The sequence below is a fragment of the Neltuma alba genome, unplaced genomic scaffold (assembly GCF_004799145.2).
Source record: "Neltuma alba isolate B1F8T4 unplaced genomic scaffold, ASM479914v2 tig00011238_pilon, whole genome shotgun sequence".
NCBI lineage: Eukaryota > Viridiplantae > Streptophyta > Magnoliopsida > Fabales > Fabaceae > Neltuma > Neltuma alba.
Window position 1 is genome coordinate 106,370 of NW_021635957.1, and position 22,309 is coordinate 128,678.

The following is a 22,309-nucleotide window of genomic DNA, read 5'->3' on the forward strand; positions in this document are numbered from 1 at the left end:
AATGAGCTTTTGAGGGGGCTGCATAGGTCCGGAAATGCTGGCAGAATAAAGCTTCCGTGATAAAACTTCCAAGAGCAACGGATAAATCTTGCAGTAAGCAAGCCCAGAAGAAAAAGACAGATAATCATGACCTCTATGCTATTTTTTTAAATTTTTTTTGCTGTAAACCAACCTAAGAGTCAAAATTCCTTCAGTACAGCACTCTGTTTCCACGTCTCCAACTATGTTCTCCTTGAAAAAGTGTCTTCTGGTCGGGGTGAGCATCATTGAAAGCATCAATAATGCTTTCTTTGCTGGTAAATTACACTCTGAGGAATAAAATGTGCCATAACAACCACCTTTCACAAGCCAATCTTCGGATGCTACAAGAAGAAGCTATTAAGTGTCTGAGGACTATGGGCTTTTGTTCTTCTACGTTCATTTGCTTCTTGGTTTCTTTTCAGGCCAAACAAAGTCGTTGCGTCGGCATTAACTCAGGACTTTTTTTATGTCTGTTCACTTAAAAAACAGCAAAAGACAGCAAGTTGCTCTGATATTTAACTTAGATCGCAATTTCATATGCTTGTCTTTGACTTTAAATTGCAGATCCCAACAATTCCAAACTCTGTTATAAGAACGATGCTGATTTGCGGCATTTAACTTTTATGATAAAAAGCCAATTGAAAAGCTCCACATTCTGCACGGAAACTTCGAGCTTGCGTTTGAGATGGCTTTGTCTGATCAGAGTTTGCGTTTCCAATTAATTCAACACACAGCTGGAGCGAAGGGCAAGAGCACTATAATATATTTATCCATATAAGACTTTTGGCTATTCTTGCCCCGAATCTTGCATATTAACAGCGATAATAACAATGAAAATTTAAATTTGCGTGCAACAGAGTCAAATAGCTTGTCAACACTTCTTTTTAATATTTAAAAAGCAGCATATGTTAATTCTATATTTAAAATTTTTTAAAATGTATTAAAAAAAAACTTGAGATCCATGTTAATCCATGTCGAGTCAGCAGTAATTAAATTACATGTTTGCATATCCTCCTAAACCCAACCCCTATACCCCCAATTATGTATTTAGCAGCGATCTATTTTCTTCATTTAAAAAAGCTGTTCAAAATTTTCTTTTGCAATTTTATAGCTTGACTATAGTTTTATGAGTTTTTTTTTCCCGTTTAAAGATTTTTTTTCGGTTGAATACTTGGAAGAGACTATGTTAACGGGGACGGGGGGAAATCCAACAGGTTATCCAATGCGAAAATGAGAAAATTTTTAAGTTAAAAAAGGAAAAGAAGGGGGGGGGGGGCTCTCTAGGATAACTGATATATAATCTTTTCCATTCCAATGCAGTATAGAAATTTTAGACAAAAAAAATCACTGAAAAACGTATTTACACCAAACTAAAAGTCGAATGAAGTTTCGGCGGTCGATACGACCATGAACTCAAAGACAATACCCTCTAGCCCAACACATATGACTCAAAATTAGACAAATCTTACTCGTGAATATACGCTAAATCACGAAGATGAATTTCATAATCCCTATTCAAGATATTCAAAGCCATAAAAACAAAATTTTTCCTCTGCACCGCCAATAATTTTTCACGATACACTGATATGCAGTTGCCCCGGGTGGGGAGGAATCCATGTCTAAGCTTGGATCCTCCGCAGTGGTGAAAAATTAGGATCTGTCAAAGGTGTTAGAATTTCGGCCCAAAACATTATTAAAGGGTATTGGATATCAGAGCAATATCGTATCGCTCCGTTTTCAAATGCAGCGATCAGTTAAAATAGTCGATAAGCAGCTAACCACGGGATTCCGTATACTTTTCCTCAATGCAGTGCCTTTTCAACAATCATTCCAACGCAACCAAGACGGAGGATGAACTCTTCTGCAATAATAACTCACTGCAGGGCTTGTGCTAAAATGAAGTGAAAGCAGAAAGCGCTCTGATAATCAGGGGGGAATTGAATCGCTTTTAATTTCAATGGATTTCATCCAAAAATCTGTCAAGAAAGCACTTTCTCCTCCAGCTGGGGAAATTTGAACCTGGGCAACAATTCAGAGGCAACCTTATTGAAGGAGACATGTTTGAGCTGATTTCTTTTTCCGATGACCACATCATTTGACAGAAATACTATTTCCCGAGCATCCACGTTCTTTTCAAGTAGGTCATTCCAAAATTCATCATCCACGTTAAGGTTTGATGATCGCAATATATCTGTAACTTTATCCAGTGTAGCTACATTCCTACCAGCTCCACAACCCATTGCAGTGGCAGCGCCCACTGCATTTGCTATTGCTAACGTATTAACCATCGGCATCTTATTTATAAAACCGTATGCAATGGGAGCTACAAAACTGTCCCCACATCCAACGGTGTCAATAACATTGGCCTGATAACATTTTTAAAATCCAATTAGTTTGCACCAAGATAGAGAAAGCTAAAGAGAATAAATATAATATCTATATATATAAACATAAAAAAAGGACTCTCAAAGGCCAAAAAGAAAAACATCAGAAGACATGAATTTACTTAAAGTTATTGAGAGGGAAACAAAATAAATTGTACACATTAAGATATGTTATACTTGAAGCATATCAGAATCAATAATGGGCATGATTTTCCCATGTTTGCATTTGCATGTAATGTTTGATTTATTTAAAAGGATCTTTCAGCACAAGACAAATTGGTGAAGGAGCAGAAATTAGAGGTCCATGCAAACCATTTAGTTGGGTATATTTGGTCATACAGTTATTTAAAAAAATACAATTTTTTCTTCACAAAATTAGTTTCATGGAAATAGCATTTTAACAGAAACCCAAAATGAGAAGATCATACCTTGAATGCAGGCGCACAAGCTATACTCGACTTAGATATTAGGAGTGATCCTCTGGAACCTATTTTCACAATCACCCATTTTGTGCGGATCCCTCTTTCAAGCAACTCTTGCCCTGCTAATATTGGATTTCCTATGCCAGTTAAAGATTCAGCCTGTCGCATCATACAGTAACACCAAATATGTAGTTAAATGCAACCGTAGCAAGTAAATCTAGTCCATAAATTTTTTCAATTTTTCACGTGTTGAGAAGATACAAAGCAGGGAGCAACCAGTTCAAAATAAGCTTGAATAAAGTGGCATTACATGGAAATCAATTCATAGCCACTACTCAGGTAAAAGTTCTCACCCTCCCAGTAATAGGAAATGCAGAACAGAAAATGCCTCATAAGAAACTAGAAAATTAGCTAGGTAAAAGCTATCTAAAAGCAGCTAGAAATGAAACCTCGTCAGAAGTTAGAAGAAGAACATCACTCATCCTCAGAAAGTGGTGAAGTGCTCTTTGTTCTTCTGATGTCCCAGTTGAAAGACTCCTCCCACGTGGCCCAGGATCAAAGAAGATTGCTGTGCCAGCTTCAACAGCACATTCCACTGCCGAGATTAGTAAACCAGGAGAGAGCTCATCGAAGCCATATCCATTACAAAATAAGACTTTTGACTTTTTAATAGCCGCCTTTACTTCTGTGGACAATTGCTTCATCCAATGAAATGCAGGCTCCTTGCTAAAATCAGCCGGACTAGCAAAGAAAGCATGCTTGTTAAGGTATTTGTAAGGCAAATATGAGAACAAATTAGTGACAACTATTAGGTGACATACAACTTCAATATAAAATGTTACCTACAAAAACCGTGTTTTTGTAAAGGATCAACAAGAACCCAGCATAAAAGTGTTTCATGTGAGGCACCGGCGACGCTGGCAACATCAGCGTTATCACTCATTTGTACCATCCTAATGCCCTCATCATCAAGCACATCAAGCAAAAACTTCCCATATACCTCATTGCCCACATGACCAATTGCAATGCAGCTAAGTCCCAGTCTTGATGCTGCTATAGCCATATTGCAGTTCCCGCCAGCTTCCCAGTATTTCTAGATGGAAAACCATAGAGTCCAAGATGAAACAAAAGATATCAAAACAATGAGAGAATGCATTAGCCCTTCACATTAACCAATACATTAAAAAGCTAAAGATATTGTTTTTAATGCATTCTCATTGTGTGATTATAAAACTAAAGACTTTTGATGTAAATAATATGTTCCATGGTGCTTAAAATAATCGATGTAAAAAATATGTTCCGAACTCATGGGCATCGCAAATCTAATTTCCCGTCGTTTGTGTTATGTGTATTCAGAGATAAGCTTAAAAGACAACAGATGTCAACCAGTAAACAGGAGTTAGAATGATCGCAATGTTCAGTAAATTTGGAACTCTTCTATTCAACACAGAATAGGCATAACCACTCGGGTACACTGCAGCTTCTCCTGGAGAATGTTTTTGCTTCTTATTCCCCTAATTAATTCACTTTTAAAAAGAGATGCTTTCTTCGCAATGTTTGTTGTTTCATACATATCAACAAACCACAAGAAAATCCACTATAATCAGCATAATCAGAAGACTGATCAAACTTGCCTTTAACAAGCATCTCTACAACATTTGCATGAAAACTGGCTTTGATCAAGCTAAAAATAAGAGGCAAGAGAGGGGGTTAGTGGATCATCAAGGAGTTGAATTGAAATTTCTATCCTCGCGCACCGGTAGCTTCAGCAACGAACTAAATTTCCAAGTCCCCGCCCACTCGTTTATATTGAACAAATGGAGCAAACCATATACTTTGTTGGAGATGGATAGTTAAAAAAAATCATACTTTACACAGAAATGAAGTCACCCAGACACCATGCTTACTTAGTAACAAATAAAACAGGAGTATAAAAGACATACATAAAATGAAAGCTTCAGAATTTCTTTTTTTTTTTTTTTCCAAAGTAGATTTTGATTTGACAACTTTAACTGGATAAGGTAGAGTCGATAGCACATAATTGCAGTATAAAACAAATATAAGATGAATTTGAGGGAAGGTGCCAGCGGGAGAAGATACCTTGTCAGGTGGAGAAGCCGACAACTGTTTCATGAATGCCATGCGTTCCTCGACGGAGGGAGGCGGCAACTGAGGGACGTTGAGCACAATGTCGACACACAGGTTCCCCAGAGTCGCAACATCGTTATCCTTGATCACAGAGCTCCTCAACTTCCAATCGTTTTCGGTAGCGTAGGGAACAGAGGCGATTGAGGCAGAGAAGAGTCTGGGCAGAGAGATTTGGACGCCGTTGCGAGCGAAAACGGAGTGGGGGCGAGAGAAAGGGGAAATCAGGGAAGGGTTTCGACGACATGTGGCGGGTGAGGAAGGTCCATGGGAGGCAATGGAGGTTTTGAGGGCTTGTGGATGGAGATGCATTCAGCCAAGCCAATAACGCGTTACGATATCCCGGTGAGGCTAGCGGAAAGGAGGGAGGCGACCTCAGAAACATAAACAGATTAAATTTGCCATTCGCAGAAACGAGACGGAGAAGCCCAGCGATATTCATCCGATGACCATATTAGCTGATGTGTTAGACCCGTTATCACCTCCTATTACTTTCTCCTTGAATAATTGCGTAATTAAGTTGATTCTCCAGTTAATTTTATACAGATATATATATGGACTATATATAAATTATATGCATTTTTTTTGCCCCCATAGGCATTACTAGAAAAAGTGTCCATTTAATATTATGCGTAAAAGTTAAGAAAATTACTGCATAAATTAAATTAGGGTTAAGGTGCGCCCAGCACCCCGAACTATTTACTCAAGTGCGTCCGGTGGCCTAAAATAATTTTGGGTGCATCCAGTGTCCTAAACTAATTAAAATGGTGCGTCCATATCCCAGGCTAACAGAAATGTTATGTTTAACTGTTAATTTCCTGATTCAGTTTAAAGTTGACCCCAGATATTCTAAATGGTAGACATATGAACATTTGATGTGTATTATTCTTACTCAAAATTGAATTTATTTCCTTCCTCTTCTTCTAAATAAATTGACTTTTGAGTAAGAATAATACACATCGGGTGTCCATGTGTCTATCATGTAGAATATCTGGGATCAACTTTAAGTTAGTCGTCAGGAAAGTAACGGTTAAACATAACATTTATGTTAGCTTAGAATATGGACATACCATTTTAATTAGTTTAGGACACTGGATGCACCCAAAATTACTTTAGGCCACTGGACCCACCTAAATAAATAGTTCGGGGTGCTGGACGCCCCTTAACCCATTAAATTATAAAGCTATACTTATGTCTAAAGAAAATTAATCTCACATTAAAATACATGGTATGCTAGTTGACGCCATTTTTTTTTCTAATTTTGTAGGGAAAAAATGTTGATATTTTTGCTCTGCCAGTCAAACAATAATTAATGAGAGAAAAGTTATTAAGAAAATAATACGTTGCTGCAATCTTCAAATTATAATTACTTTAGAAAGGTAAATTTTGAGATTATAATTAAAATTTTATCATTAAATACTTTTTTCCGAAATGACGTGATTATGAATATAAAAATGTAGAGGGGGTAGCTTAGAATATGGACATACCATTTTAATTAGTTTAGGACACTGGATGCACCCAAAATTACTTTAGGCCACTGGACCCACCTAATAAATAGTTCGGGGTGCTGGACGCCCCTTAACCCATTAAATTATAAAGCTATACTTATGTCTAAAGAAAATTAATCTCACATTAAAATACATGGTATGCTAGTTGACGCCATTTTTTTTTTCTAATTTTGTAGGGAAAAAATGTTGATATTTTTGCTCTGCCAGTCAAACAATAATTAATGAGAGAAAAGTTATTAAGAAAATAATACGTTGCTGCAATCTTCAATATAATTACTTTAGAAAGGTAAATTTTGAGATTATAATTAAAATTTTATCATTAAATACTTTTTTCCGAAATGACTTTATTATGAATATAAAAATGTAGAGGGGGATTCATGGACTCGACCTGTCTAGGTTCTAGCTCTATGTTGGTAATCTTGAAAGCGTCCCAAGCCAGCAGTTAACCAGAATTATTGGAGTGAATTGGTAGCATAATAGCCTGAATAAAGAATAAACTCTGCCCTCATCCCTAAAGCAACATTGAAAACGATTTCCTCTCCCAAGTCGTATAATTTTAATTCTTTGGTGCAGCGAGCACTGAGTCATAAAAGAACATTGACAGATATTAACATCCAAAGCAACGAATAAACACACGAAGAGAACAAATACCTATTTATCTGATGCCGTTGTTCAGCGACGTACATCTACGTGCACGCATGAACCAGCAACGAGCAAACCTGGAAAGACATAAGGAACATGGAGAAAAGGTTTGTTTGGTCATTACGTATTAATCGTTGGCTTTTCCAAAGCTGAGTCTCTCTCTCTTTGTTTTTGTTTTCCATTTCCGTTTATAGAGAGCCCTTGTTTCATATTTGTATATATGTTTTGTCAGGAGCCATTGCTGCGCTAAAAAGAATCTACCTTTATTACATAATGGAATATCGTAGCTGATCCTCTTACTAGCAACGAAGATTTTTGATAAAATTTATAGAGGCTGAGGTGCAACGAAGATTTTGATAAAATTTATAGAGGCTGAGGTTTACCCTATGCGAGCATAACCAAACTAAGGCAAGAGCCGTTGATTTCAACGGTCGCTCTTCCCCCCCCCCCCCCCCCAAATCAGTGAAGAACCAGCATTACTTACAAAGCCGTGCCTTATTTTTTGTTTTTCATTTATTTGTAATTGTAATTTCATTATTTTATTTTTTTTTCCCCGTTTCGGTTCAGGATTATTCTTATTTTATTTCCTATTTTTCTGAAGAAAAGTAAAATAGAAGAGAGAAATTCTTCACCATCTTTCCTCGTAATTTTGATCTCTCCCTCTTCTTCCTCTTTCTCATAAGCTGCAGAACAGGTACGTGCGTTTCGCTATGTCTCCGATGCAGATATGCATGAACTCCATGAATAATAATATGTCATCTGTGATTTCCAAAACAATTTGCTTGGGTCCAGTCCACATTGTAATTGAGATCGGCATTATGTTTGATTTATTGACCCCTTGACGTATTCAGTGTCTTTTAAAACTCGATCAAAACTCGATCATTGGAAATTTTCTATCGTCCTTTCTGCTTGGCACACAAGTCTCTCCGGTCATTAATTTTCCAGCAGTTTGTTCGTCTCCATATCTCACCTCATTTGTTTCTTATATCTATGAATAGAAGAATTCGGATTCTTGAACTCATTGTGTTTGGCCCCCAATTGATGATATGATCTTGGGTGTGTACTCATGATTACGTATTTAATATGGATCACCATAGTTTTATTGATTTGTTTGAGGAGTAAGTTTTATCATCTCCTCCGTTCTTTTTTTTTTCCCCTGGAGTTTTATCATCTCTGACGTTTAGTTCTTTTTTTTAAAAAAAAAATCATTGTTCAGCAGAACGTACTCATTAATTGCATGCATTGGCTTGGATTTTAATACCATTCCGAATGTTCGTTACGTTCTTCTGGCCATATAGCCCTGGCTCATTCTGATTTTCATGCCACGATCCACATCAATCATCGGGATATAGTTTTTGGCTTTGAATTATTGAGAGGCTGGCTTTTAACTAGTGGCTTGACCTGGCGTGGATCTCGTGGATTTCTGGATCTACTATATGGTGGATATGGCAAGCAGTGGAACCACATTTGTGAAAACACAAAGGATACAGGGCTTTTCTACCGTTCTCACATCTGCAGCTTGTGAGTGGTTTTTGCTATTTCTTCTTCTTTTCAATGCCGTTATATCATATCTGTCGACGAAATTTGCAAGATACTGCGATCTGCAAACCCCTTGTGTGTTGTGCTCCAGAATTGATCATGTCATAAGTGGTGAAAAGCAGAAACTAGAATGGCATCAAAATCTACTTTGCGGCGATCATAGATCACAAATATCATCTCTGGTATCATGCCATATTCATGATAAGGTTTCAGATGGTCATGGGATGTGTGATGATTGCCTCATGTCGTTGGCCCCTGACGATAAAACCCACTCCAAAACTCATAGGCTATTGCTGGGTAAACTGGGAACAGCTCTTGGTAATCATGGATCTCAAAGTTCATTGCCCACCAGAGATATGTTTGCCACTTCTTTGGGCTTAAAGCCATGTAGCTGTTGTGGTAAGTTTTGGAACTCAATGCAGAGTTCTCAAAGATCGCTCCTGCTGAAATCTCCCAGGATAACTGTTTTCAAGCCAGACTTTCATTTGCCAGATATATACAGGAAAAACTGCCGAAACCACCACAACAGCAACCTCAAGAAGATATGCGATAAACCTTCTTGCTTAGGAAGGTGCATTTCTGATTCGATGTCCAATTATGCCGAATACACCGAGGTGAAACTCGCCTCTGATTCTGAATCTGAGGTCGCCTTTTCTGACGATGAAGATATTGGTAGTCGAAATCATGAACACATTGAAGCTAGGAACAATCTCATGCCCCAATTTACAGCAGCAGCTCCATCAAAATGCCTTCCAAGTGATTCAAATCCTACAAGGCCACACGGTGTTTCCTTTGAAACTGAGCCTTTGATTTTATTTCCATGTGTGAAGCCGAACGTCAGCAGTGGCTCTGATGTCAACTCCACGGTTTCTGATGCTGTTAATGACTATGGTTTTGGAGAAATTAAATGGCAACAGCCCAATCAAGAGTCGTTGACTTCCGAACTACCTGAGCTCATTTCACTAAATGAGGTTTCACCGTCATCTGATGTTGTGGGTGCTTCTAGCCAAGATCCAGAAGGGAGTAAGATTACTTGTCGTTCTCAGAATTCTCTCCCTGCTGCACTGTCTGAGCTTGTAACTTCGGATACTACTCATTCAATGGCTGGCACATCACAAAAGAGTAATCCTTTTATGCTTTGCAATTCATATATTTTGCTATATGAATGCAGATCTAAAATGTCTGACATTTCCATTTTGAAACTTTTCCAGGTGATGCTGATGATACACAAGCAATATTGAGGAAACCTTAGAGGAAAACAGCTACAATTGCACGTACATCCACTGAAACTGCGCCATGTGGAAGTGACTCAGCGTTTTCAAGTCGTAGGAATGATGAGTCAAGTAATGTTAATGAGCTCCCTATCAAAAATGAGGAAAGAGAGGCACCTAGTTTGGTCCACGAAGATCGAAATCCAACTGAAGTTAATGCAGAAGAACAGAAGCAATTACATTCACCTAATTCTTCTCCCCGTGGATCCAGTATGTCATCAGTTGTTCCCACCACTAACTATGTTAATGCCCTTGAGATGCAAACCGATACTTCAAGCTCCAATGGAATTCAAGAACTTCAGAAGGCCACTTCAATAGTGTCTGTTGTTGAATCTCTCGAAGGATGCAGTGTCAGTGAAATTGAAGGGGAGTCGATAGTTGATAATTTAAAGCGACAGGTTGAGCATGACAAGAAATGCATCAGTGCTTTATATAAGGAGCTGGAGGAAGAAAGAAATGCTTCTGCAATTGCTGCAAATCAATCTATGGCTATGATCACCAGGTTGCAGGAGGAGAAGGCGGTGCTCCATATGGAAGCCCTTCAATACTTGAGAATGATGGATGAGCAAGCAGAATATGATGGAGAGGAATTGGAAAAAGCTTATGATCTACTGGCAGAGAAAGAGAAAGAAATACAAGATTTAGAAGCAGAATTGGAATTTTATAGGTTGAACATGGAAGATGAACCTGTGGGCCATGATATGCAGAAGGAAAGATGTGATTTGAAAGGAAAGGACATCACGGTACAAAATTTTAATGTACCTCCCATCACCATATCTTCTAATTCAAATTTGGCCGAGTTATCTCAAGTCACTGATGAATCGGTGGCTCATGAAACCTCATTAGAATTTGAAGAGGAAAAGCTGTACATTTCCAATTGTTTGAGTAGCTTGGAAAAGAAGCTTCGTCAAATTTCTGGCAACGGTATTTCTTTCAATATGCCGAGTGATAGACCCGAAAACTTTGAAGAAAGTGAATCTGATCATCAGCAAGGATCTTCCAATGGTGAAGGACCTCGATTAGACAGTCAAAAAGATCATAATGTCTTGTCGTCTATAAAGGAAGATTACAAGACTTCTAACGGAAGTATTACAGATCAAGATGGCCCAGTGGCTTCAAAGAGTGAGATCTGTTCTCCATGTGAAGAAAACAACCATTCAGTATCTGTTGGGCAAAAAAATTCCATGCAAAGGAAAAATGCTGATTTGGTTTCTATTGAAAATGAAATATCAGACCTTAACGAACGGTTGGAAGCACTTGAAGCTGATCATGATCTGCTAGAGCATATATTGCATTCACTTCGAGATGACAATGATGGACTACAATTTATTCGAGACATAGCTCATCAATTGCACGAGCTACGGAAACTTGGCTCTAGAATAAGATGGTAAGCTCCAGAGAAATAATTTGGGTTTTTAATGATATTTTTAATGATATAATTGAACTTCATCTTCATTAGCCACAGGGGGCATCATCTGTAGCATTCAATTGATTCTGTTATTGATATTCTAAAAACATTTTGTCGGCATAACTGATATTGTCCGCTTTGCAGATGTATCAAGATAGGGATGTTGACAGAGAAAGAGTCGTAGTAAATCTCTTGCAGTGATTGGACAAGGATGACCATTAATGTTTGTTATTTTTTCTTGGTTTTGCCTACCATTTGTTAAGAAACAATCAGTCAGAATGGCTTCGAGCACAGGGAGATCTTTGCCCCGACATCGAACAGTTCCTATAAGCACAAAATAGTAGCAGTAAACTTGGGCTATAATGGATTCATGTTAATGGAATGTGGGTGAGCTGATGATATTTCTGTAAGTCCATGTGGTGCAAATCACTTGCTTTGCAAATCGGGAGCCCTAGCTGACTGAGTTCACCAGTTGCCCCAGCGGTGGTTACAAGGGAGGACAGCCCCAATTTTGCCAAAAATAGTCTGTAAATTAATACGGTCGTTTTTTAAGAAAAGGAAAGACAGAAAAAGGAAAGTGGAAGGAGGGTGAGGCAGAGATTGCCTAATAATTATAGCACATTGGTTAGACAAGATGATGTATAACTACATCGTATTTTATTCATACTATTCTTAGAATGATAATTCCATTTAAAAAGAAAGAAAAAGAAAGAAAGCTTACATATTCGAGCTTTTTCTCTCAATTTTTCAATATCTATAAGTTCAGATAATTGTTTGAACAAAAGCAATGTGAAAAATTGAATGGTGTCGCTATTCACTAAATGTATATGGTACAGTATTATGTCGACTACATGACAGCTAAAATTAACCCTAGATCATGGATTAACAAAATATAGGTACCTCGTGAATTATTTGAAAATAAGCACTATGCATGTATATTAAGGTAAGTACCTGAATTTTCCCAACACTAGAACAGTAGTGAGATGATCATCTTTGACCGAAGAATCGTGTGGACAAATAATCCAACTTTTTATTTGCTTTGGTTATCGTGATGCGCACAACCTTTAACTCCAGCGGTAAAGGTCACACCAAACAAAGACACTTTTCAAGAGACGGAGATGAAATCAAAGACGGATTTCCCCATATTCGCGACCAGCTATTGTCTAGCAACCCCCAAAAAAAAAAATTTGTAACTAAATATAAAATTTTAATTCATTTTATTTTTAATATTTATTTTTAAAGTAATTTATATAAATTATACTACCTCTTGTCCTTAATATAAGACCCTGTTTGACTTTTATGTTTATCCTAAATATAAGACTCCAATTCACTTTGTCTCTCATATTTATACATTTTTTTTTCAAAGTAGCCTTTCTAATAATAATAATAGTTCTAGTCAACACATTTAATTAGCAAGGATATTTTAAGAAAGACAACACTTATTCAGGACAAATAACTAACTCAACTTACTTTCTTAATCTCCTCAAATTAGTCAACTGGCTCTTATAATTAGGATTGGAGGTAGTAGTTGATATAAAATTTAATACTATACAAAAATATTTTTAAAAAAATTCAAAACACATTTATTAATGGGAAAATTGTAAAAAAAGACCTTGGAATTGCAAAAACGCAGATAGGGACTCTTGACAACTTCACTTTGGGTTTTGACAACTTCAGGGCATATTATTCTTGTCAAAACCCAAAGTGAAGTTGTCAAGGATCCCTATCTGCGTTTTTACAATTCCAAGGTCTTTTTTTGCAATTTCCCCTTTATTAATTTAACAAAAGACCTATTGACATCAGCAGAGTCGTCAGAATGATTGGAGACATTGATGAACTGATGCCAGCGTGTCAACAAGTTCGCCCGATGTACTAATTAATGATTAAGCCGCGTCCTCCATACTTCCGCATCTCAAGTTTGACTGGTTTTGCTCACCTGCGACGTCACTTTATTTACAACTTCTATTTTCCTGCTTTTGTTCTGGAAGCCAGAAAAACACGTTTAGCTTTACTTCTCGAAGCAGATAAAAAAACTTTTGGTTTCAGGGCTTTCACATTTCTGAAAACACATCCCTGTTTGATCTTTGCTTCATACTGAATCATCATTACCTTCAACCAAACCCATCTATAAATATCAAAGCATGATTCCTTTATTTATGCACCGAAGCAAATTACTACACATCTCCCTCAAACTGATCCACATTATCATTTCCTTTGCTCCTAATTAGCACCAGCCATAACCGCTCAATGTTCAACATGACTATACAACTCCTGGCTTCCTTCCTCTTCTTCTTTTGTCTCCCCGTCATTTTCTTTATCCTAGCGAAAGCTTCTTCTGGTGCTACTGCTAACACCAAGAAGAACAGCCACAAGAAGGTCGTCCCGAAATCATACCCTCTAATTGGTTCCTATTTAGATGTCGTGGCAAACTCTGACCGTCGTATCCAGTGGCTCTCCGATATTGTCCTCATATCTCCAGCTAACACATACATCCTCCGCCGCTTCCTGGGCCAGCGGAACGTCATTACCGCCAATCCCGCCGTCGTACAACACATTCTCAAGAGCCGTTTCCCAGTTTATCAAAAAGGCCATGCCTTTCGCGAAACGCTGAAAGACTTTCTGGGCAACGGAATCTTCAACACGGACGGCGACAACTGGAAATTCCAAAGGCAAGTCGCGAGCCATGAATTCAACACCAGGTCTCTGCGTAAATTCGTCGAGAACGTAGTGGAGACCGAGCTCAACGATCGCCTCATTCCCATTCTCACCATGGCGGCGGCCCAAAAACAAGTCCTTGATTTACAAGACATCCTCCAACGATTCGCATTCGATAACATTTGCAAAATCGCTTTCGGGTTCGATCCGGAGTACCTGACGCAGTCATTGGGTCCGAGCAAGTTCGCCAAAGCTTTCGACGATGCCACCGAGATCAGCAGCAGAAGGTCCAGCAGTTACGCGCTTCCCTTAATCTGGAAAATACAGAAGCATCTCAACATTGGATCCGAAAGAAGACTTCGAGAGGCAGTTTCCGAAGTGCGTGAATTCGCTAAGAACATAATTAGAGAGAAGAAACGAGAGCTTGCCAAGGGGGCTTCCCTTGAATCTGCCGATATGTTGTCACGGTTCTTGAGTTCGGGGCATTCGGACGAGGAATTCGTTGCGGATATAGTCATTAGCTTCATACTGGCCGGCAAGGACACCACTTCTGCTGCTCTAACATGGTTTTTCTGGCTCCTTTCGAAGAACCCAGAAGTGGAGAAGAAGATTGTGAATGAAGCAAGAGAAAAGTCGGAGTCCCCTTTGTACGATGAAGTGAAAGATATGATATACACACACGCAGCATTAAGCGAGAGCATGAGGTTATACCCGCCAGTGCCGATGGACGCAAAAGAAGTAATGGCCGACGACGTTTTGCCGGACGGAACTATGGTAAGGAAAGGGATGATGGTGACGTATCACGTGTACGCCATGGGAAGAATGGAGAAGCTGTGGGGCGACGACTGGGCAGAATATAAGCCGGAGAGATGGTTAGAGAGAGAAGGAAACGGTGATGCGGAGACATGGAGGTACGTGGCGAGAGATTCGTACAGCTATCCAGTGTTTCAGGCGGGACCAAGAATATGCTTGGGGAAGGAAATGGCGTACCTGCAGATGAAGAAGGTGGTGGGTGCGATTGTGACGAGATTTAGGGTGGTCCCGGCAATGGCGCAGGAGGTGGAACCACAGTTCGTTTCCTTCTTGACCTCCAAGATGAAGGGCGGCTTTCCGGTTAAGATTCATGCTTTGGCTTAAACATCATATAAACCAGAATATGTATCTCTGCAAGTTCGCATTAAGAACTTTACTTCTCAATAAGCTAGTTGGGCAATGATCAGATTTATTGCTGTACTTCCTAATACACTAGTTATCCAAATTTGGCTTGGTTTGTTGTGCTCTTCTATTCGCTGAGCTCGAGAGCGTTATCACTCCGACAGTCCGGCCACGTCGCAAACAGCAGGTTAAAAAAAGTATGTTTCTATCCATAGAGAAAAACCACGTACGTTGAAAGATTGAAGAAGAGACCCTGAAAAGACTATGCTTCTTCGGACATTTAATCAACAAAGACTTGAATCTAAGTGAGAGTGAAACTCAGCTGTCTTCTATGTACGTTTAGAATGTTGGCTAACTTTTTAATTCCTTTTTGATGATCGTCAAAGAAAAGGATGAATGGCATTCTATTAACGCGTGTCATTTATATCTCTGCGTATGCACGCGTACGTAGAGGGTCCGGTTTTTCACAGGTCCCTGCGCAATATTTTTACAGTTCATCTTCTCACCTTCATAAACGCATGTGTGCGCTCTATTATCATCAGTCCACGGTGAAGACTATTTTTGCACATCAACTTCTGACCCGGCTCTTCGCAATTAAAAACTCGACACTGTAATTCAGCAAATGTATCTGTCTTTATCTAGTTTTTGCCCGACACCCACACACACACATATATGTATAATGTATATCGGCCCTGTCTAGAATAATTTATAAATAATTTTTGAATCATGATTTACAGAATACAAGATAAATACGTGAGAAGAGTTTTATCTAAACTAACACAAAATATGCTTATAAATATTTTTTATCATTATCCCAAACAAGCCCATCACCCCACCAATGCAACGCCCCCGCCTCATGCATGTTATTTATTTAATCTTTGCATCTCAAATGAGGTAAATAAAATACTACTTTAATAATGACTTCAGTAATTTAACAAATAATGCACGATTAGTTATTTGGGCATCGAAATTGAAATCCGTTTACCCTTTTGCATCAGCCACACGGGAGGCAATTATTAAAAAGACAACATTTCTGACAGACTGAGATGGGATATGGGCCAATGAGATCATGGCCCAATATCAAGGTTAGGCCCACCAAAGATGATGACGTCTCAGAAGGAAGAACGGACCGCCATGTTACCACGTGCGTGTTGACTGTTGACTGTTGAGGTTCAATTCCCGAATGTAACGGACAAGACATGAATGCACTTTGCACTCTATCTTTAGTTTTTATTTTATTTTATTTTTTGGGTAATGGTCCTCAGTAATTAACGTTGGACCCTCCATACATGGGATCAAAGCTGGCCCCACAGTGACCTCAACCGATGTTAAATCTTTTGTGCCTTTATTGAATAATGATGATGATATAACCGATACACTTACTTGACACATTCTACGGGAGCATGTCGCAAGTAAATCCCCAAAGTCAATTTTCTCAATTTCAAAACACCTCCGTTTATGTATCCAGGTCTTCCACGTGGTTTAAATGCGCCTTTCATCCGTTTGCCTACCATGGGATGCTTATCTCAAATTTGGATGTCCATCCATATTTTGTGCTTTTTATTCTCATTATTTAAATTCGTTTCCTTTTTCTCCAAAAATATCAACTCAGAAAATAAAAAACCCCAAACTGAAACCATTCAAATGAGATCTGTGTGGCTAATTTATATGAGATGTCAAAGGTAACTAGAGCCATCGCCGAAATGAGAGTGGAGGCGGAGATCCTATTGGACTTTGGTTTTTCATTATTTGTGAGTGATAGTATGTTGTGATGGCTTAACACACCGACTAAGAGGTTAATCTCTGGCAAGATACAAAGAGGACTAAATCATACAGAATCTCCCGCGTGGTCGGATAAGGTTGTGTGACTGGGAGCTTAAAGTCTATGAGCTTGCTTGTCGTTTTGCTACCACACCCATGCACGCCACAATTAAACGCCGTCGGTAGATTCTCTTGAACCATTCATAATTCTCAATGGCCACGCATCATACTAACGTTTTTATTTGCCAGTCAATATTTTATACAAGAATCTGTCCCATCTAATCAAGCTAACTATATCTCATCCACAAAAAATATTCACAAAATAAACGCTTAGACATCGAAACATGATGAATTATATGTCTGTGCATCAAGTGCAGTGTGTGCCATGAAGATGAAGAATGTGTACGACCATCTTTTTAAACATAATGATTGAAAAAATGTGATCATTTTTAGATGAAGAGTTCAAAAATCAGGAGCAGCAAAAAAAATCTCAATCATTTTGGGGGGTGCGGCCAATAACGAGACTGTTCATTGTAGTCGGAGCCGAAGGGGGTGGCGTGGCGCAATCGTCTGAAACCGGAAAGCACACGCTGCCGTCCAACTTTACCCGATGATTTGACGGGCTTCGATGGATCGGTGTATGGCTGCGAAGAAATTAAGCCCCTGTTCCTTCACGTTCTGTCCATATCTCTGTGCTCGATTTTTTCCATATGTTTAATTAATGTCATTATTATGCATTGTTGGCCAACAAACTTGTAATTTTACATCAATAATTAAGATGAGATTTGAACTTGAACAGCACATGAAAGTGATACATGGCGAGAGATGAGGAAGCGGTTAGCCGTTACTGTCCAGCGCAAAACGTTCACTGACAAAAGGCAGGAAGGATCGTTTTCAAGTCTGACCAGCAAAACAAGAACTATAATAAAGGAAACTGTCTAGGACAGAGAATAAGCCGCATTGTTTACTCCCGACACATATTACTTGTATCATACGGATATCCAATGCAATAAACATTGCGTCCAATATAATTTTACTATAAATAAAAAATGAATAGTAGATATAGATAGACAAAAATCTATATACGCTGCACATATTATGCAATAATGCTATTTTGAGGTCTTAGTATAAGAGCTCATTTAATTTTTATTTTAGTCATAAATATAAAATCTCAATCCACTTTGTTCTTTATTTTATTTTTTTTAACGATAATTTTTATAATAATAACAGTTCTAACTAATACATTTAATTAACAAGACTGCTTTAAAAAAGAAAATACTTATTTATTATAAATAATTAATTTTCTTAATTTATGTAAATTAGTCAACTAATTTTTATATTAAAGAGTTAAGAAAGGAAGTATTTGAAAATGAATACTGTTGTGACGAGCGGTAGTGCGGGTTGAAGTTGAAAACTTGAGCATGTCAACGACGCTGGCCTGCAGCCACGTGACGGGGCTTTGTGCATAGAGATTTCGGCGGACGACATCGCCGTTTTTAAAAAGGTGATGATTGCATGAGCCAAAAGGGATGGATAGGACTATAGGAGTTCGGAGCTGCGGCTTGTATAAGTTATCATTATCAGCTATGTGCGCTGCATAAACACAAGACAAGTAGCTAAGATATATTTGAAGGAAGCAATTAGACAAGGGAATTAAATCTGATACTAATATATATACACGCTTCTCGTTCGAAATGTAAAGTCCATTTTATAATATAAAATTATACTATAAAACGAGTTTTACATTTTACATTATAAAATAGGTATTATATTTAAGATAAGAAGAGTATATATAAATCATACACAATAATATATATATATATATATATATGTACATATTAAAAAGCAAGAGAGCGGGGCAGTGGAGGGCCTGGCACGGCACCAGGCAGGGCGGAGACTACAGAAATTGCGGCGCTGCTCTTACTTCCACTATCTCTCATGTTTTTCTTATGCTTCACGTGTATGTAGGAGGCTCCCATCCCCCCGCCCCCACCGTCAATATCACATCACCTCCGTTTCCTTAGCATATACTAGTAGCAGTACTATACTTTTCATATCTACACATCAGTATAATTTAGTTACATGATTTATATCTTCAATTTGCACTAAGTACAGTATCCGTGTCTGTGTGCGCGCCCACTGTCTTACCCTGTTACCCCAACCTTTGCTTCTCCCCAGTTCCTAATCCTTTACTACATCGCAGATGGTGTACGAAATTCTAATTTTTTCCCCATCAAATTGGAACAATCAATACACACACACACACTCCCTCTGTCATCAAACAACAAGTCCTTTGGAGTTTTGACTATATGCTGTCAAACAAAACAACGATCACTTGATAGTTTTATCCTTCAATAATAAAAGAGAGAGACACTCATATATAGAATATTAAAACACGAGCTAATTAGTAGTCTTTATTGTTTTGGTCAAATAATTAGTCGTATTATTAATTTGCGTATATAATTTTAAACTATAGATTTTGGTCATTGAAGAAGCCAAATGGTTTCTATTAAATTATAAGAACTAATGTTTTTAAATAGAAAGAAACTTGTGGGACCAAGACTAAAATAAAAATAAACTTGATGGACTAAAAATTTTATTAACACAGTAACTATTGTGGGAATTAAAATTAAAATTGGCTTGCATAATCTATTTATATTCAACCTCGATTTTTTGAGCACGTGTTAGGAAAATGACGTTTAGTGGCACTTGTTAGTCGAATGGCCTTGAGTGAGAAAATAACTGGACGTGGGTGGCGCCATGACAAAAGTAAAACTACCGTGTGTGTAGGGAAACATTTTGGCTTGGAGCAGATTTTTTGGTTCAAAGCAGCCCCGTGGAGAGCCAAGTTTCAGTATATATATAGAGAAACGAACTCACATGTAGATACAATGCACTGAATGCAGTGGTTATATTACATTACTCATACCATTTGTTCGAGGCAGCATGGAACTTGATTTTGGACTTGTCGTCTCCTCGTTTCTCTTGGGACTCACTCTTCTTCTCTTGTTCTTATCCTCCCGCAGAGCCCACACCACCACCCACCCTCCCTCCTCCGCCGTCATCCCTAAAGCTTATCCTCTCATTGGCTCCGTTTTCTCCGTCGCCTCCAACAAACACCGCCGTGTCCTCTGGATCGCCGACATCCTCCGCCACACTCCCTCCTCCACCTTCACCCTCCACCGCTCTTTCGGCTCCCGCCAGGTTTTCACCGCCAATCCCGCCGTCGTCCAACATATTCTCAAGACCCACTTCCCCATCTACCACAAAGGCCATAATCTCCACCGAGCGCTCGGCGATTTCCTTGGGAATGGTATCTTCAACGCCAATGGTGACAACTGGAAGTTCCAGAGACAGCTCTCCAGTCACGAGTTCAACACCAGATCTCTGCGTAAATTCGTCGAGACCGTCGTCGACGCCGAGCTCTCTGACCGCCTCATCCCCATTCTCTCTTCTGCCGCAGCCGGCGACCCCGTTGTTCTTGATTTGCAAGATATCCTCCAACGATTTACATTCGACAACATTTGCAGGATAGCGTTCGGCTTCGACCCTGCGTACTTGCTGCCCTCTCTTCCAGAAACCAAGTTCGCCAGGGCTTTCGAAGAGGGTACTAAGCTCAGCAGCGAAAGGTTCAACGCTGCGATTCCTCTAGTCTGGAAGATCAAGAAGCTCCTCGACATTGGGTCAGAGAAGCGACTCCGAATCGCTATCTCGGAAGTGCGCGACTTGGCCACAAGAATCGTCAGAGAGAAGAAGCAAGAACTTCGAGAGAAGGCCTCGCTGGATTCAGTGGACCTGCTGTCGCGGTTCTTGAATTCCGGCATCTCAGACGAAGATTTCGTAACGGACATAGTGATAAGCTTCATATTAGCGGGTCGGGACACAACGTCGGCGGCCCTGACGTGGTTTTTCTGGCTGCTGCGGAAGCACCCAAACGTGGAGAAGGAGATTATAAAGGAGATCAAACAAAATCAGACGCCCACGTCTACGACGAAGTGAAAGACATGGTTTACACGCACGCCGCGCTGTGTGAGAGCATGAGGCTGTACCCGCCGGTGCCCGTGGACACAAAAGAAGCGGCGATAGACGACGTGTTGCCGGACGGGACATTTGTGAAGAAAGGGACGAGAGTGGCGTATCACGTGTATGCAATGGGAAGGTCCGAAAAGCTCTGGGGCTCTGACTGGGCGGAATTCCGACCGGAGAGGTGGCTGAAGGTGGTGGAGGGGCCGGATGCGGAAGGCACGAAGTGGAAATTTGTGTCGACGGATCCGTTTACGTACCCAGTATTCCAGGCGGGGCCCCGAGTGTGTCTGGGTAAAGAGATGGCGTTCTTACAGATGAAGAGAATAGTGGGCGGAGTTCTGAGGAGGTTCAGGGTGGTGCCGGCCGCGGCGGAAGGGGTGGAGCCGGTATACATTGCGCATTTAACGTCGCTGATGAAAAATGGGTTCCCTGTGAGGATCGAGGAACGAAGCGATATCGCCGTTAATTAATGTTAGGCAAGCATATGCAGCTATTAATTCTATATGGTTGAAAAATACATATGGATTAGAGTGTTAGGCTGCGGTCTTGTGTGTGATTCAGAAAACCTGGAACCGTGTGAACATCGATTGTGCTTCATCATTGTCTCTGTCTCATGTGTCGGTAATTAATAAAAAACGTGTTTGATCGTTTCATGGTGCTTGCTGGTAGTTGCCGAAGTGGTTATCCTTTGCTAGAAGAGGGAGAACATGTCTTTTACTTTTGTTTTTGACTATCACGTACTCCTCCGGTTTAAAATATAAACCAAAATTTATCCATTATATTTATTAAGAAATTAATTAAAATCAATTTAAAACAATAAATATAAAAGGCATATATTTATTTTTTCTAATATACTTTTATTAGTGAAAAAAATAAGTAAAAGATGTAATAAATAAATTAAAGAGGAAAGAAAATATATAAAGGTAAAATTAGAAAAAACTCATTAAATGTTTGGATAAAAGTGAATATTATCTTACTCCTCCGGTCCTTAATATAGGACCCAATTCTTGAGTTGGTTTTGGTCCTAAATATAAGACTCATTTATCATATTTATCAATTTTCTCTAAATTACCCCTATGGATACTCCCTCAACCATAATCAAGTAGAAGAGGGAGAGGGGGTATTAAGAAAGATGATTATGGTGTTTTAGGAAAAATGTGTCACTTATATCATAATTAACTAACTTACCTAACTTCCTTAATATAATCAAATTAGTTAAATGGGTCCTATATTAAGGACCGGAGGAGTATAAAAAAATTAATCCTTTTAAAAAAATTTAGCTTATATTTTGAGCCGGAGCCGGAGGGAGTAGTGATTTTAATCGTTTTTGTTAAAACTGTTTTCATCATCATGTTGAGGGGTGCTGAAATCG

At 39.1% G+C, this 22,309-nt stretch overlaps 5 protein-coding genes across 6 annotated transcripts; 4 read left to right on the forward strand and 1 right to left on the reverse strand.

Annotated features, from left to right (window-relative positions):
- Positions 1–1,544: 1,544 nt before the first annotated feature.
- On the reverse strand, positions 1,545–6,883 carry LOC114762607 (5-dehydro-2-deoxygluconokinase). Of its 2 annotated transcripts, XM_028952117.1 has the most exons (6): positions 6,869–6,883; positions 4,928–5,323; positions 3,670–3,920; positions 3,277–3,568; positions 2,834–2,986; positions 1,545–2,387 (listed from the first exon to the last, which is right to left on the reverse strand). In XM_028952117.1, the coding sequence occupies exons 2-6, from the start codon at positions 5,282–5,284 to the stop codon at positions 2,001–2,003; spliced, it is 1,440 nt and encodes a 479-aa protein (XP_028807950.1). In that variant the 5' UTR covers positions 5,285–5,323; positions 6,869–6,883; the 3' UTR covers positions 1,545–2,000. The 2 variants fall into 2 exon arrangements, with proteins under 2 accessions (XP_028807950.1, XP_028807949.1); XM_028952116.1 differs by lacking the exon at positions 6,869–6,883 and having other exon boundaries at positions 4,928–5,435.
- Positions 6,884–8,368: 1,485 nt separating this feature from the next.
- Positions 8,369–9,913, forward strand: LOC114762623 (probable myosin-binding protein 4). Its single transcript, XM_028952139.1, has 2 exons — positions 8,369–9,783; positions 9,873–9,913. Exons 1-2 carry the CDS (start codon positions 8,559–8,561, stop codon positions 9,911–9,913), a joined length of 1,266 nt encoding a protein of 421 aa, XP_028807972.1. The 5' UTR covers positions 8,369–8,558.
- Positions 9,914–9,945: 32 nt separating this feature from the next.
- On the forward strand, positions 9,946–11,655 carry LOC114762629 (myosin-binding protein 2-like). Its single transcript, XM_028952145.1, has 2 exons — positions 9,946–11,319; positions 11,485–11,655. Coding segments are annotated over exons 1-2 (1,176 nt in total). The 5' UTR covers positions 9,946–10,144; the 3' UTR covers positions 11,486–11,655.
- A 1,876-nt stretch (positions 11,656–13,531) lies between these two features.
- LOC114762626 (cytochrome P450 94A1-like) lies at positions 13,532–15,455 on the forward strand. Its single transcript, XM_028952142.1, has one exon. The coding sequence runs from the start codon at positions 13,588–13,590 to the stop codon at positions 15,130–15,132; it is 1,545 nt and encodes a 514-aa protein (XP_028807975.1). The 5' UTR covers positions 13,532–13,587; the 3' UTR covers positions 15,133–15,455.
- Positions 15,456–19,824: 4,369 nt separating this feature from the next.
- On the forward strand, positions 19,825–21,588 carry LOC114762622 (cytochrome P450 94A2-like). Its single transcript, XM_028952138.1, is given in 3 exon segments — positions 19,825–20,875; positions 20,878–21,405; positions 21,437–21,588. Coding segments are annotated over 3 exon segments (1,584 nt in total). The 5' UTR covers positions 19,825–19,857; the 3' UTR covers positions 21,475–21,588.
- The last annotated feature ends 721 nt before the right edge of the window (positions 21,589–22,309 follow it).